Raw genomic sequence first — 16426 nt, forward strand, 5'->3', positions numbered from 1 at the left:
GGAGAAGGTGTGACTCTGAGTCTTATAGTCATGAGTCATTGAGTCATTCCTGACGGGGATTTCAATCCCACACAGAACCAGACTGATGATGGGGGATGATGTTTTGTCCCGGTTCATGTCAAAGCTTCAAGTGATATGAAGTGATCATTCATGTGTCAGTGGATTTTATCATTGTCATGAAGAATGTGAATGGGTAAAGATGACACTGCAGTGTTGAGAATATGTTTACCTGTGTATTGTACCAGGTTGTGTGGCCTGTGACTACAGCTCCTCCTAGTGTCAGAGAGCATTACTGCAGCTGAAACTGCATTTCCCAGAAGACTGGAGGGCCGTAGTTAAGTCAAATGTGACTTACATACACACATACAATACTGCATACTATGGAAAGGAAAGAGACCAGTGCATGTATTTGTAACACGGCTGTGTATACCAGACTATGGGCTCCATTTTGTACTGTGCCTGAAGAAGCTACCTATTGTTTTACAGTTTGTCCTGATCATTGAATCCTCTCCAGGATTTGTGATGATCCTAACAAAGGAACTATGTATATGTACGTGTGAAGAGCAGATCACTTTTCTGTTACTGTCACCTGGTATCTTTATGCTATGTTTGCCGAAATAAAGTATAACATGATTAATCTGGTGTGTAGTAGTCCTGTGGGTAAACGTCTAGTGGGTAAAATGGAAGCTGGTGCAGGTAGAAATCGGAGGATGGGCTCATGTAATGCATGGGATGGAATGAGGAATGGTATCAAACACGTGTATGCAGTGTGTGAATGTGGTGTGTGAATGTGTATGTGGTGTGTGAATGTGTATGTGGTGTGTAAATGTTTATGTGGTGTGTGAATGTGTATGTGGTGTGTAAATGTGTATGCGGTGTGTGAATATGTATGTGGGGTGTGAATGTGTATGCGGTGTGTGAATGTGTATGTGGTGTGTGAATGTGTATGTGGTGTGTAAATGTGTATGTAGTGTGTGAATATGTATGTGGTGTGTGAATGTGTATGCGGTGTGTAAATGTGTATGCGGTGTGTGAATGTGTATGTGTGTTTGAATGTGTATGTGGTGTGTGAATGTGTATGCGGTGTGTGAATGGGTGATGCGTCCTGCACTAAGCAGTGAGTAAACATACCTGAGTGTCTTAGGCTGGGAGTCAACATGACGTGGGGGCAGAGAGGGTCGTCTATAGAGGAGAGATAGTAACAGAAGTTTATGGCTGAGACACAGGCCTAATTGACCTGAGCTTGACCATAAAGCCCATATCTGACATATGGTACCTCATTCTTGGCCAGTTAGGCTCGCTGAGATGCATCCTGGTTAATGAGTGATTGTGCTGTGCTGTGACACTGAGCATCACTGGACACAGACTCCCCACAGATGGGAGGTGCAAAGAAAACCACATCTGAGCAAAGAGCCTGGTGTCGACCCTCAGGGGAAGGCTCGGAGAGTATTGTTGAATAGACAGCAATAGATCAATGAGCAAGGCTCGACAGCGGAGGGGGAAGCGTGAATCGGTTAATTGTATGGATTTAATCTTCAACTAAGTGAGGATAGATTGAACTGACATCTCGTGGGACACATGGAAGAGAGCCTCTTGCCAGCGAATCTGCTGTAATCTCTTTTTGTGATATATTTACACTGATAATCAATAGTCTTAGTGTATTTGTCTGTATATGGATATGTATGATGTGGACATCTTGGGTTTTCTCTCATGATGGTGTCACCTCAGCCAATCACAGCCTGCTTTCCAACGAGAGCACCTCAGCGCTACTCCATGGAACTGCAGTCAGAGTGAGTGCGCTCTGCCTCCTGCTCCCCATCCCAATTTTCGCCATACTGGGAAACATCCTCATCATGGCTTCTGTGGGACTATTCCGGAATCTTCAGACACCCACCAACGCCTTTGTGGTTTCCCTGGCGATCGCCGACTTCTTGGTTGCCGTGCTAGTCATGCCGTTCAGCCTGGTGCGTTCCGTCGACACCTGGCGCTTCGGCCCGAGCTTCTGCACCGCTCACTTCCTGCTGGATGTCACCTTCAGCACGTCCTCCATCTTTAACCTCAGCTGCGTGGCGCTGGACCGCTACGTGGCGGTCTGCGACCCGTTACATTACCCCGCCCGCATGTCTCCCAGGCGCGTGGCCTTTCTCCTGCTGCTCTGCTGGCTTCTCTCCTTCCTCTACGCCTCCATCTCTGTCTCCTTGGGCCGCAACTCCCTGGCACCCCCTGGAGGATCTCTCTACACCCACCAGGCCTGCGTGGCAAGCTTTCAACCAGCCTACGCCGTGGCCGCCTCCATCGTGTGTTTCTTCCTCCCTGTGGGCTTCATGCTGTTTGCCTATGGGAGGATCTTCATGGTAGCCCAGAGGCAGGCCAGGTGGATCCATGCTATGGAGCACCAGGCGGGGCAGCTTCAGGCGGGCCACAACGCCAGCCCTGACCCGACAAGAGGAGTCCAGGTGGGGGGCTGCACTATAAGGAAGGAGAGGAAGGCAGCGAGAACCCTGGGTCTAATCATGGGGGTCTTCCTGCTGTGCTGGTGTCCGTTCTTCTGTGTCAACTTGACCCACCCCCTGTGGGGGTATCGCATCGACCCCCTGGTCCTGGAGATCATTATGTGGCTAGGCCATGCTAACTCTTCCCTCAACCCCTTCCTCTATGCCTCCTTCAACAGGAACTTCCGCCATGCCTTTGTGTCCATCTTGGGATGTGGGATACTGGGCAGGCAGCTGGAACCCCCAATGGGCAGCAGGCCAGCAAAGACTGGTGAAAGGGCTTTGGAGACTATTTCAAAATAACTACTGATGTTCACTACGAATAATACAGAGTGAGACTGCAAAAATACCTTTTTTAACAAACAAAGAAATGTGTACTGTAAGTGCAAGGACCAGGTCTCCTATTGTCTCTCTCTTTTGTGTTGTTTGAAGGAAAATGAATAGTGTATCATTCTTTCACTGAATAAAATAGATAATCATGTTCTGTCAGAATATTCTCTTTTTGTTTCTGTTTTGTAAAATGCATAGAAATGAATAAAGTGGTGATTTGTATCTAGTTTTAAGGTGTCAGAGAGCACGTTTGCTCATCACAGAGTTGCTCACCAGGATGTGTAAGCCTGCTAAGTGGGGCAGAGGCAGACTGTTCCTTCCTGCCTGTGGAACAGAGCAGAAACAGTCAGAGGAACAGCAATCTTTATGAGGGGTCAGAGCAACAGAACACATGTAGTTGGACCAGAGTACAACACTCACATCAGAACCAATTGCATTTGTCTAATCCACCTACAAAGAGAACGGTTGCTCTGCTATGTTTAGAATTGGTTGATTGCAGAGGAGGCGTTTTTGAAAAGCAACCGCCTCCGCTCTTCGGTTGTAATCCTGTAGAGAAAAAAGTCATTCTCTGTCCTGATGCATTTCAGTGGCACAATTTATGGTGATTACACCATCGCAATTGCTTTTGGTATCATGCCTACGGTTTCATTATCTAACATGGTTCGTCTCTCTGAAAGCAGAAGTTGCTAATCCTTATTAGTTGAGCTAAAAACTGACAATAAGCATTACAGGAAATAATCGATGCCTTGACTTTTATGAGCAGACCCTAATCACCTGACACACTACAAACAATCCTGCGAGTGACACCATTTGGGTCATTTGGTGACCTCTCCCTCCTGTTGGTAAAGACAGTGAAATGAGTTCTACGAGATTTCACAATTCTCAGTTTTTACACTCTGTTCAGTCTCTCTCTCTCCTGTACATGAACAATGCAGTTTATGGCTGGTTTTACTGTATGACTTACTCTCAACCAAAATATTAATTGTAGTCAATGAATAAACTCCTTTAATGTAGCCCACAAGATTGTCTTGATTGGTACAGATAATAATGTGTTCTCTAGCCCGATTCGATCAAACATTAGGGACATCATAGACAGATACAATAGATGAGATTCTGCTTTTTAAATGACTTCATGTCTCTTTGTTCCAGTTCAATAGAGGGTGAACAAACTCCCAGTCACTAACCAGTCACTAACCAGCATCAAGGCACTCTGCTAGTGAGTTAGGTGCCAATGGTATATGTCTTTATGGGCCTTGTGTGTGGTTGGGTGGTGGAGGTGTGTATAAAGAGACAGAGTTCTGTCTCTCTGTAGCTGTCTGCCTCTCATCACCTCCCCTCATCACCTCCTCACTGCTCCTCATCGCTGCACCACCATGGCCTTCACTGGGAAATACGAGATCGAGAGCCAGGAGAACTACGATGAATTTCTCCAGCACATTGGTAGGAAAACAACATACATGTTACAATACCGGCATATCGTCTGAAGGCGGTGTATATGTTACAGTGAGTGAAAGGGCGGTGAGGTCATTTTTCTTCACTTCTGACTTATGAATATTCTGTGCCCATATTGACTATTATGTGCCCTTATTTACAAGAGTTAAGTCTTACACCCACTCTCAACTTTACCACAGGGATCCCTGATGACATCATAGAGAAGGGACGTAACTTCAAGATTGTAACAGAGGTCGTTCAGGACGGCAACGATTTCACCTGGACCCAGATCTACCCCACCACCTCCATGACCAACAAGTTCACTGTCGACAAGGAGTGTGACATGGAGACCATGGCAGGAAAGAAGTTCAAGGTCAGAGAATGAATCCACGCCCTCACAAACAATGGCTTTTATGTGATTCTAAAGTTTAACCAGAACAATGCTGTTAAATGACAGTTATAAAGTTATGCAGTGTTGCTGTGTTGTTATACAGTGTTGTTATGAAGTGTTTGTGGCAACTACTGTGAAATGAGTATTGTAAAATGAGTGTGCATTACTTTCACACGTTTGTTTGTCTATATTAGGCTACCGTCACCATTGAGGGGGGCAAATTGTGCGTACGATTCCCAAATTATCATCACACAGCTGAGATCAGCGGAGACAAGCTCATTGAGGTGAGAGAGAGAGAGAGTGGATCCGTGTGTGTGTGTGTGGGGGGGGGGGGGCATGCGTGTGCATGTGTGACACAGTTTTGGCCAAAAAGGCACTCTCTTTGTGTGTTTAAAGCTTATTACTGTTATATTAAACCATCATTGGATTTCGCTACAACACTATAGCCCATATGACATCCTAGTCCTTGCACTTTCTGCTATTTTGCACTTCTGGTTAGACGCTAACTGCATTTCGTTGTCTCTGTACTTGTACTCTGCACAATGACAATAAAGTTGAATCTAATCTAATCTAATCTAGTCCCTATTCTCTATTTTCCTTCTCTTCCACTTACAGTGCACAACAGCAAGTGGAGCAAAAGGAACAGTGACCTTTAGAAAATCCAGCAAGAGGATCTAAAACGCAACAACTGACCTCAGAGCTGTAGAGAATAAACTGTTGATACATTTGTCATTTTTGACATGTTGATACATTTGACATTTTTGATACATTTGACATTTTGGACATATAGTACATGCCATATTGCTTGTTTGTTTTCTGCTCTTATAAAAAGTTTTTGCAATGTTGGACTGTTGCAAAGCATCACCTTTCCTCAACTTGTCACTGCCTTTGCATGTTACAGTATACAGTATACTAGCTGATCTCCACATGGTATGTCAATGTAGCTGCTAGCTCTAGTCTCAGACAAACTTGCACAAACTTGCAGCCTCTGCATGTCTCATTCACATTTCACTGCATCATCACTCACCACCGCTCATTTCTTAAAGCGACAGAACCTGTCCCTGAACAGAACAGGGAAACATCACATTTCTGAATACAACACAAGGCATTTCTGACTTATTCTAACAACAACAACACCACTACATCATTTTGTTGTTAGGAAAACACTGTTGGCTGATGCAGAAACAGTCTTGCTCCAAGACTACGTACTTGGGAGCTCTGGTTCCTTAAATAGTTGGACCGACACCATATGTTTCTGTGCTACTCAGTGGTGTGTGTGGAGGGAGGGGACAAGGCAGGTTTGGCAGTGACTCACTCAGGGGGTGGATGACGGTGGTGTATTTGAAGAGAGAGCATGCCACAGCCCCATCTTTCTTCCTGTCCTCTCTCACCTCATCCTCGTCAACCTTCTCACGGCTTGCCCTCGCCTCACCACCATGGCATTCACTGGGAAGTATGAGCTAGAGAGTCAGGAGAACTACGAGGAGTTCCTAGACGCCATCGGTAAAAGTCTACAATGTTTCAATGAAACATGTTTGGACAGAATTGTAGATATGTATTGCAGACAACATTGTCACAAACCTAAACCTCTCAGTCAGTCTCCCTCTACCCTCCTCCACTCTTACATTAGGGTTCCTCAGTGCCAAGACAGACTACAAGGTGGTGACAGAGGTGGTTCAGGATGGTCAAGACTTCACCTGGTCTCAGATGATCCCCAACTGGACCTGGACCAACAAGTTCACCATTGGCCAGGAGTGTGAGCTGGAGACCATGACGAGATCCAAATTCAGGGTGAGAGAATCCACGCTCCCTAACCGGAGGTTTGCAGCGAAAAACGTCACGTGTGAAAAGATAGGACCATTATGTCACATACTAGATTGAAACAACTAGATTCATTATGCAGTAGTAGATAGGATAGGACCGGTATTTCATTAATTCATTGAACATATTATATTATATTATATTTGAATTAAACGTTTTTCAACACCTGAAAATGTTACTTCAAACTGATACAAAGTGTGTCAATGTGCTCCATTTTATACAAAATTACCATTGAAAAATAGCTTCCATGGCTATTGAACAGAACGTGACTCTCGTGTGCCAAACTCTTTGTGTCCCTCGTAGACCACCGCCACCATGGAGGGGGGCAAAATCAGTGTCCAATTCCCCCAGTACTTGTTCACAGCTGAGATTGATGGGGACAAGCTCCTTATGGTAAGAGGGTGGTTTTCTACACTACAATGTAACATACCACTGCAGTACAACTTCCTCCATTCCATAAGGGTGATGTGACATCTTCTCTCCAGTTCTGAATGGTAACTGCAGATAGACCCAGCATAACATTTGCATGCATCACCCTTTAATGACAAAAGAGCAAACATACACTCCCAGAGAAACACAACTCATACTCTCTCTTCCCTCCTCTGAAATCTAGAACTGCACTACCCCAGGAGAGAAGGGTGTGACCATGAAGAGAATTAACAACAGGATCTAAAGTCTACATGCAACATGCTGAAGCAGGTCTATCCTGGGACGTCTGTGTAAACTGGATTGGAAACTCTGTTCCTGTACCATATACATGAGCTGTACAATACACACTGTTCCACTGGTCCTTTAAAGCTGGGCATGTCTAGAAAAAAAGCATGCAGATAATTTATTTAACTATGCAGCTGTCTGTTATCATATTCATATTCTTATGTAGAATCTGTAATGTCCAATTGTGTCCATCCAACTACCTGAGCCATAGAAACTGTGTACTCCCACATCTCCAGCAAACTGTCCTCTGTCCATTTGCATCCAATGTATGGAGATGATGTTACTGTGTGCTTTTTAACCATTGTGCAACATCTGTGATGTCCAATGAATGGTCTTTATGACCATACCTTTATGTGAATAAATACATTTCCTGGTCATGTGGAATGGTTGAATGAATATTTTAAAGACATATTTTCCACTCAGTTTTATTTCATTTAGAATCTTCAAATAAAACTAAATGATTGCAGCAGAGGGGCAGGTGCAGGCTATCTCCCTCTAGTGGTGGTCAGGAGACAGTTGCAGAAGCCCCCAGTCAGTGGCTCAGTTTGTAGGCAGTTTTACACCCTCTTGTTGGTTATCTTCATGGTCACTGTGCCCTTGAAGCCATGTGCAGTGCAGATCTGGGTGGTATAAGAGAGCAAGAGGGTCATGTTGGTGTGCAATAAGAATAATAGTGATAAAGTTAATCTATTCAAGTATAGAAAACGCTCTGTCTCACACTCACGCTCACACTTTCTCTCTCTCTCTCTCTCTCTGTGTCTCACACACACACACACACACACACACATACACACACACACCCACACACACTTTCTCTCTCTCTCACACACACACACACACACACTTTCTCTTTCTCTCTCTCTCTCTTTCTCTCTCTTTCTCACCTCAATGAGTTTGTCACCCTGGATCTCAGCAGTGTAAGCATACAGGGGGAACTGAATCCTCATTTTTCCCTCATCCATGGTGATGGTGGTCTATGAGGGACAAAAGGAGTTATGATAAAACTTGGGAGAAATGTCAAATCACATTCCCTTTCTCTACAAACATGGTCTGACCTTGTGCAACAGGCCTCGCATGGACTCCAGCTCACTCTCCTTGCCAATGGTGAACTTGATGGTCCAAGTCCTGTGGGGAAAAACCTTGGTCCAGGTGAAATCATCACCATTCTGCTCCAGCTCTGTTGTGGTATTTATGGACTGCTTAATAAAGTCCTCCTGAAAGCCTTGGATATCATTGAGAATGAAAATGCCATGGTTAAGGTTTATTTTCTATCTGCCATAAAATTGGTGAATAAGCACTGAAAATATGAACTTGTACAAGAGATAACCTTTTTTCATGTTTCCTATATATCTCATGAACTGAAAATAACAGATTTAAAATACAGATCTGAATCCACAACAGAGGTTTTGTTTCTTACCAAGAAATCTCATGAACTCATCATAGTTCTCATGGCTCTCGATCTCGTATTTCCCAGTGAAGGCCATGGTGGTGCAGCGATGAGGAGCAGTGAGGAGGTGATGAGTGGAGGTGCTGAGAGGCAGACAGGTACAGAGAGATAGAACTCTTATATACACCTCCACCACCCCACCCTCTCTGAAAGCTTCCCCAGTCCCATTCCCTCCCATCACACACAAATGAACATACAAATGTTCTGGACGGTGCTGTAACCACTGGCTGTGTGCCCACCGCTATTTCAAAATATGGGCGATAATCAATCATATAACAACATCTGTCTGAGCCTTACTGATACGCCAGATGAATATTCAAACTACAGTTGGATTTTACAGTCATTCAAAATAAGCATAGCCTCAGACTATGAGATATTCAAACTCAGGCTTTATTCCCACCGAAACTGAACATGCCCCTGGAGAAAGGGGTTGAAGGGGTTTTGAGGTTGCGTTAACACTTCTACAGTACAGATGTTCTATGCACTTAACCATTCAATTAACTGTCGATAGTGAATATTCGGAACAATATGGGCTGGTTTCCCGGACACATATTAAGCCTAGTCGTGCACTAAATCACACTTTCAATGGAGATTCTGCATTGAAAATGCTTTTTAGTCTCTGACTAGGCTTAATCCAGGTCCAGGAAACCAGTCCTGCAAGATTCTTTAAATCATGGTTTGGGAAAAACAACATTGTAGAGTGTTGACTAGTCATGCTTTCAGTTCCTGTAATCCAAAATAAATTGATAACATGAAAGAGTTTATTCAAACTACTCAACTTCATCACTTTGATAACCTGTGAGTTTATTAAATGTACCACATTGTTGTTACCTCAGTGCCTGTCTTTTGAGACACCTTGGGCCAAGAAGATGGCAGCCTGCCCACAAGGTATTTTAAAAGAAAAATAATTTCATACATAGTTCAGTCTCACACTCTAGCAACAATGCAAAACTTTATTAAAATCAAATGTGGAACCTCAGGCACCTGTTTTTCCACTTTATTAACATTTATTAAATCTATATTACAGTTTTTCTTGATTGCTTGAGCACATTTCTTGCTTACAATTACGTTTGTCAAAACACCACATTTCTTTAGCTAAATGCACTATGACTCTCAAAATGTAGAATACATGTCACAAAAGCAAATCAGTGCATCAAAACAGTATCCTTTGTCATCTCATGAAAAGTTCAATTCATCATTCATTTCATTATGACACACTAAATAGTAATTAAAACCATCAATATGAATTGCAGGTTGGACACTTTCATTTGAAAACAAAAGTGGGAAAAAAAGTACAATTTCACTCTTTGCATTACAATCTTTGTACCCTATAGTTTATGGTAGTACTGCCTGTTACAGAGAATATGATTGATTACTATGAATATAAATCTATTCTAAAATATTCATAATCAAGCAGGTAGTTACAACAACAAAAATTGCATTACTGTAGAACACAAAAAGTGCCAACAAAAACATTTACAGTAATCTATTCTCTCCTGTCTGCCAGGCCATATGTTTCTGATGACCTTTTTCATTTGTGATTACAGACTGATTGTAAGTTGAACTGTTGATCAGTTCAATGATGAGAGTTTACATGTTTGAGTAGACATTCACTACAATGGGAGGATTAGCTATATGCTGTAAGGAATTGGTGTTCTTTATTCTTTATTCTCATTGTATGAAAGCAATGAGAAATTACTAACTGTTTTGCTTAAAATGTTACTGTTGTGCACATGTACAGTATGTTGCTGTGGGCATGTTAACTTCAGTTCTCAGGCTGCTATCCAGGCTGTCATTAAGAGGATTGGATAGCATCTGTGTGCTTTAACCTTATACTGCACAACCGTTCACTGCTCTATATCGCCTCACAACATGGCCTTCACTGGAAGATAAGAGACAGATAGGCAGGAGAACTACTTCCAGTTCAAGTTTAGGTAAGGACCGAATCCTCTTGTCATTTTCAACCCGGAAAGGCATATTAGACACAAACTTTTTAAAATGCAAAAACTTTAATAATATTTTGGATTACATTGTTTGGATGTAAAATGTAATATTTCTAGAAGTTAATATCCCATGTACACACTCCTCAAGTCCTCCTTCTGACCTCAGTACAGTAACAAGGAAGTGACAGAGGTGGTTCAAGATAGAGAGTCAAGACTTCACCTCCCCTCTACAGTCTGGATCAACAAGGCCACCATGGATACGGAGTGTGAGCTGGAGACCATCAGCTCCCTGAGAGCACCGTCACTACGATGACTTTTTCACTACCTTTTCACTGCTGAGATGGACGGAGATGAGCTCATGATGAGGTAAGAGAGGGAGTGTGTATTCATACTACCATGCAATATGAAGTAGTATCACATTCATTCCACCAAGGTGCATTTTCAATGTGAAGAATTTAAGATCTCTCTCTCTACATCACAAATAAAATAGAGAACTCTCTCTTTTGTGTTATGTTTGGAATGTTTGTGTTATCAACGTTGATTTGACTCTAAGCCACCCCCCTCCCTCCCTCCCTCCCTCCCTCCCTCCCTCTCTCTCTCTCTCTCTTGCCACAACCCCAGGAGAGGATGGTGTCACCATGAAGACAATCAGCAGGAAGATCTAACATGCCCTTCTACTCTCCCTCCACTGGGGGGCAGCTCCACCAAACTCTGGCACACATGCAGCACTTTCTGGGCAGTGAAGTAAATTACTCAAACACAAACAACAACAAATTCAGGTTTACCACTCTTACCACCTTTCAACTCATGCTGAGTTAAATAGTCTGACTCACTGTATCAGCATACAGTAGTTCATTCTTGCAGTATATACAAAAATGTACATTCAAAAATGTGATTTCTAGCTAATATGACTTACCAAGGTCACTCTTCAGCAGTAAAATTCAGATATGAAGAGTAGCCCACTAAAATAATTTAAAGGACTACAGACCTCTCAGCAAAACTTTCACATGTCCATATTCCTTCTGTAACACAGCAATAAATGTATACTGATCATACTTTCACCGTTATATCCTCCCTCTGCCCTGCAGTTCCTCATAAGCCCAGGAGATTAATGATTATGAACTATGAATATAATATGTCCTTCTGTTAATGTATGAGCACTATCACCTCTTACAATCCTTGGATAAGTAGCACAATACCTTCACCTTCCATCGTTTCTGGGCTTTTGAGGGTCCAAGTCACCATTTTGTGTTTTTCTGCCACAGAGCAAAATGTTTGTGTTTGTGTGTTAGCAGCTACCACTGTGATCAATTAAACATGACAATCGAGCAAACAATAACTATGTGGTCCACATTTATCATTATGTAAATGTATAGGTTTTATGGATATGTCATTGAAGGTCCCATCAGCCTATGTGTTACATGTTGATGATGGTGTAGTAGTATTTAAAAAACATTAAGATATTGATATTATGATATCAAGTGTGGTTGTGTCTTTTTATCAGAAGAATTCAGGTTGTATGACAAACACTTATAGTCCTTTTTTACATTCATGTGGTGACTCAATATTGTTACCCACTCTCAATCTTTCTCTTTGGCTTTATGATTTAATGTATTGCATTAAAAACCTTGTATGTCAAAAATACTGTGAGCTGTGCGTTGCTATGGATATGCTAAGTGCTAAATGACCCTATCATCATATAATATAACTGCAGGCCTACATAATTTAAAGTGGCTAGGTGATCAAGTTGATCAGCCAGTAGAATGAGACTTTATTCAAATGAAGGTAATTAATTCATACATGGCATTGGATACCACAGAAGTTGCGTGGGTTGAATATATAACAGAGGACATTTCAAGGGATATATTCATCTTTTGATAAGGGTCCAAACTGTTGAGTCTGACTGATGAACTCTTGATTCAACACTGTACATTACGCTGTAACATATTTAATTAAAAATGTTATTGAAATAAAAAAGTTTTTTCCTACTTCTTTGAGGGGAGGGGGCAAGGAGGTTAATGATGCTGCCAGTCTGAGAATGCCATTGCTAAATCCACACTGTATATTGAGGCCTGTTTGCTCCATTTGCTGGAAATGTGCACATTTGTCGATTATATTTACCAATGTATTACTGGTGAAATGGTATCTTAGAGAGAAATTTCAAGGTAGAGGGAACACAGTTTCCAATATTAGTTTACTCAGCTCTCTAGGGAAGAATATCTGCATCGACATGATGCATGATGTTAGATCCTCCTGCTGACTCTCTTAAAGGTCACACCCTTCTCTCCTGGGGTCGTGCAGTGCTGGAGTTCATGAAAGGGAAGAAATAACACGTCCATATTTTAGAGCTGTAGAGGGAGTATGTCTGTCTGTCTGTCTCTCTCTCTCTCACTATGACAAGCTTGTCCCCGCAGATCTCAGCAGTGAAAAGGTAGAGAGGGAATTGAACCATGACTTTCCCTCCAACCATGTGGACTTTGGACAGGAAGGCACAGAAACACAACATCAAGGCTCATAAAAAAATCATGTTTAGTCGGATAGTATCACCAGCTCTTTTCCTATTTTTCTACTTTTACATTCTTTTGCTGATATTTGATAGAACTGGAAACAAAACGAAAGAACAAACAGTAACTCAGCCCCATGCATTCATTCCTCTGCTCCAATTTAACGGATGTCATAGATGATTCAGTAATGTTATTAAGTGTTAATGTTATTCAGTAATTCTTAATCTGAAAAAATGATCATGAGGAATGCTTATGTGAACGCATGTCTGAATTATTGCTCTGAGCTGTCATTGACACATCAATGATGGAAGACATCCAGTAAGGGATGCTCACCATGACAGTGGAGCCTCACATGGTCTCCAGCTCACTCTCCTTCCCGGTGATGAACTTGTTGTTCTATTTCCAGGTGGGGTAGACCTGAGACCAGGTGACAATGTTGCCATCCTGCACCACCTTTAAGTCCAGCTTTGCATTGACAAACCGTAGGGCAAGAGTAGGACGTTCTCTGTCAACTTACCTGGGGAAATACAGTTAAAGTTCAACAAAATCTAATCAAAACCCTTTTGTTTGACTCTCACCAATGGTGAGAGTCAAACTACTGCGTAGTTCCCCTGACTTTCCACCTCAAACCTCGCAGTAAATGCCATGGGAGGAAGGCGTGTAGCAGAGAAGAGTGATGAATAATGAGCATGTGGTGAGACACAGACACACACACACACACACACACACACACACACACACACACACACACACACACACACACACACCTCCTACCACCTCCCTGGATAAGAGCATCTAGCACAAAAAACTGGCTAATTTTGTATTGGAGCAAAAAATAAAAAATCTTAATAATTTAAATAACATTTGCCACTTCGGATACACATTTGAACCTGGGTGGGCAAACAGCCAGTGGTTACGGCACCATCCAGAACATTTGTATGTTCATTTGTGTGTGATGGGAGGGAATGGGACTGGGGAAGCTTTCAGAGAGGGTGGGGTGGTGGAGGTGTATATAAAGAGACAGAGTTCTGTCTCTCTGTACCTGTCCGCCTCTCAGCACCTCCCCTCATCACCTCCTCACTGCTCCTCATCGCTGCACCACCATGGCCTTCACTGGGAAATACGAGATCGAGAGCCAGGAGAACTACGATGAGTTCGTAAGACTTCTTGGTAAGAAACAAAACCTCTGTTCTTTCAGACATGGATTCAGATCTGTATTTTAAATCTGTTATTTTCAGTTCATGTATTAGAAAAGTCTTACAGAGTAAGAAAAATAGGTTGTTATGCACATATACATTTATGCTGATAGAAAATGAGTGTTCATCTGAATCTCTTTCCAAGGGTTGTCGGAGAATATTGTTCAGAAGGGCCGTGACATAAAGCAGAAGGTAGAGGTGGAGCAGAATGGAGATGATTTCACCTGGACCAAGGTTATTCCCCTCAAGTCCTGGACCAACAAGTTCACCATTGGCAAAGAGAGTGAGCTGGAGACCATGGCAGGCCTGAAGTTCAAGGTCAGAAAATATTTGTGAAGAAAGGGAATTTGATTTGACATTTCTCCCAGGTTTTCTCATAGCTCTTTTTGTCCCTCATAGACCACCGTCACCATGGATGAGGGCAAAATGAGGATTCAATTCCCCCTGTATGCTTACACTGCTGAGATCCAGGGTGACAAACTCATTGAGGTGAGAGAGAGAGAGAGTTTTCTGTTCTATTCTATTTGTGATGTTAAATTCTCTCTAGCAACTTGACGCTCTCTCCCTTCTGCCCCCCAGACCGCCTCATCCCGCGGAATAGATGGCACAGTGACCATGAAGCGCACCTACAAGAGAGTGTAAACCGTCTCCTCATTGAGCCACTGACTGGAGGCTGCTGCAACTGTCTCCTAACAACCACTAGAGGGAGACCACCTGCAAACGCCCCTCTACTGCAATATTGAGCTCAGTAGTGAAATAAATAAAACTACTTTCAAGCAATCTTGTCTCCTGCAGATTTGTAATGCCATCTTATAATGCATGGGGATTCCTGCTCCTATACATTGTCTTGTTTATCATAAGACAGAGTACTTTTGGATGTTGGTGCAGTGATGTGATCTTGCCACAAGGATGTACCACTCTACATACAGTATATTGTACACATAATGTCAAGTCAAAGAGGACTTCAGTCATACATGATAAGCAGAACTGTATCACATAGATATCCAGCTTTTTAGTTGGCAGTGTTAAAAAAAAATTATCAGTCTACATTTTACAAACCACATTGCATTTTAAGCGAATAGTAGTCTGAACAGTAATCCATGGTTTGATAGAAACAATTTCCCATGAACAATGTCTCCAAGGACGCAAGGCTCATTTAATCAATATGATCCTGTCCTCCAAGACATGTGCCATTGTGTCCCCAAACGAATGCTGATTGGAGCCCCCAGTAAATTCCTCAGCACGTGCGCAGAGACACCCACCGCATGAAGACAATAGCAGGGTGAAGGAGTCCTACCGTGAATACCCCCCACCCTCCTCTCCTTCCAACAGACAAATGAAAAGGAAGCTGGCAGCCTCCCTCTTAGCTCCACAAACAAAGGCAGGAGAGAATGTGAGAATGATCCATTACCCAGCCGCCCGGCCGCTGTTCCCCCTCCGACCCCCACCACACTCTCCGCAGATGCTACTTCTTCAACCTGTTACCTGACCTAACTCATCCTCCAATGATCATGTGATCACGTGGGAAGAAATGGCATGGCGATGGTCAATGTACATCATTAGGGAGGGCTACAATACTTCTGCATCTGTGATAGAGATCAACTTGGCTAAAAATATATCTGGCAAAGATTAAAGGTTGGGTTAAGTATGTGGTTCTACTTTTAATCCTCTCCCAGCATTGACCCACAGAGCTGGGAGCTTGTTTTTCATCTTCAATTTGCACATCTCAACCTCTCATAACCAATTCAAATGAGAATACATATTTTTGCCAGAGAAACATTCAATCCCTCATTCAGCACTCCTCTGTTAAGAGTGAATGTAATCCTCCCTGGAATATTGACTGCATTGTAGCTGAAAGCCATCAACCGAAAACCCGGGAGAGAAACCGTGGGCCGTGAAAGTTTCGTCACATTGCTAGCAGAGTATAAAGAAGTGTAGTATAGTACAAAGCAGTGTACGTCTCTTAAAATTTCATTGAGAAAGCGTGTTAAATGTGTGTGAACACACTGCCATTGAGAGTGAGTGGTGAATAGGGCTCTATGACAAAATGTCACAGAACATAGCATGCTCTGAACAGAAGGAGGGGGTGGAGTGAGAGGGTTGAGGCGAGGAGGACCTCATTTGTGGAGAAATGTCTGGAGGGCAGCTGTCTGCCCC

The 16426-nt window shown here is 42.8% G+C and overlaps 5 protein-coding genes across 5 annotated transcripts; 4 read left to right on the forward strand and 1 right to left on the reverse strand.

Moving 5' to 3' along the window:
- Positions 1 to 1853: 1853 nt before the first annotated feature.
- Positions 1854 to 2795, forward strand: LOC310816111 (5-hydroxytryptamine receptor 4-like; the record flags this gene model as incomplete). The annotated part of the gene is made up of 2 exons (XM_083686117.1): positions 1854 to 2135; positions 2250 to 2795. The coding sequence occupies 2 exons, from the start codon at positions 1854 to 1856 to the stop codon at positions 2793 to 2795; spliced, it is 828 nt and encodes a 275-aa protein (XP_083542243.1).
- Positions 2796 to 4195: 1400 nt separating this feature from the next.
- Positions 4196 to 5489, forward strand: LOC310816190 (gastrotropin-like; the record flags this gene model as incomplete). The annotated part of the gene is made up of 4 exons (XM_083686229.1): positions 4196 to 4262; positions 4454 to 4626; positions 4839 to 4928; positions 5260 to 5489. 4 exons carry the CDS (start codon positions 4196 to 4198, stop codon positions 5320 to 5322), a joined length of 393 nt encoding a protein of 130 aa, XP_083542355.1. The 3' UTR covers positions 5323 to 5489.
- A 107-nt stretch (positions 5490 to 5596) lies between these two features.
- On the forward strand, positions 5597 to 7554 carry LOC310816189 (gastrotropin-like). Its single transcript, XM_083686228.1, has 4 exons — positions 5597 to 6147; positions 6275 to 6435; positions 6769 to 6858; positions 7079 to 7554. The coding sequence occupies exons 1-4, from the start codon at positions 6081 to 6083 to the stop codon at positions 7136 to 7138; spliced, it is 378 nt and encodes a 125-aa protein (XP_083542354.1). The 5' UTR covers positions 5597 to 6080; the 3' UTR covers positions 7139 to 7554.
- Positions 7555 to 7736: 182 nt separating this feature from the next.
- LOC310816113 (gastrotropin-like) lies at positions 7737 to 8663 on the reverse strand (the record flags this gene model as incomplete). The annotated part of the gene is made up of 4 exons (XM_083686119.1): positions 7737 to 7799; positions 8064 to 8153; positions 8235 to 8401; positions 8597 to 8663. The coding sequence occupies 4 exons, from the start codon at positions 8661 to 8663 to the stop codon at positions 7737 to 7739; spliced, it is 387 nt and encodes a 128-aa protein (XP_083542245.1).
- A 2159-nt stretch (positions 8664 to 10822) lies between these two features.
- LOC310816114 (gastrotropin-like) lies at positions 10823 to 14911 on the forward strand (the record flags this gene model as incomplete). Its single annotated transcript, XM_083686120.1, has 5 exons — positions 10823 to 10869; positions 14131 to 14243; positions 14415 to 14587; positions 14669 to 14758; positions 14849 to 14911. 5 exons carry the CDS (start codon positions 10823 to 10825, stop codon positions 14909 to 14911), a joined length of 486 nt encoding a protein of 161 aa, XP_083542246.1.
- Between the last annotated feature and the right edge of the window lie 1515 nt (positions 14912 to 16426).

Source organism: Argentina silus (assembly GCF_951799395.1).
Source record: "Argentina silus genome assembly, chromosome: 15".
Taxonomy (NCBI): domain Eukaryota; kingdom Metazoa; phylum Chordata; class Actinopteri; order Argentiniformes; family Argentinidae; genus Argentina; species Argentina silus.

Excerpts from the sequence above, each read along its gene's own strand:
- LOC310816189 (XM_083686228.1), top strand. The coding sequence starts at position 6,081 with ATGGCATTCACTGGGAAGTATGAGCTAGAGAGTCAGGAGAACTACGAG. Across the intron at positions 6,148-6,274 it reads GGAGTTCCTAGACGCCATCG|GGTTCCTCAGTGCCAAGACA; the intron begins GTAAAAGTCTAC and ends CTCTTACATTAG. Across the intron at positions 6,859-7,078 it reads ATGGGGACAAGCTCCTTATG|AACTGCACTACCCCAGGAGA; the intron begins GTAAGAGGGTGG and ends TCTGAAATCTAG.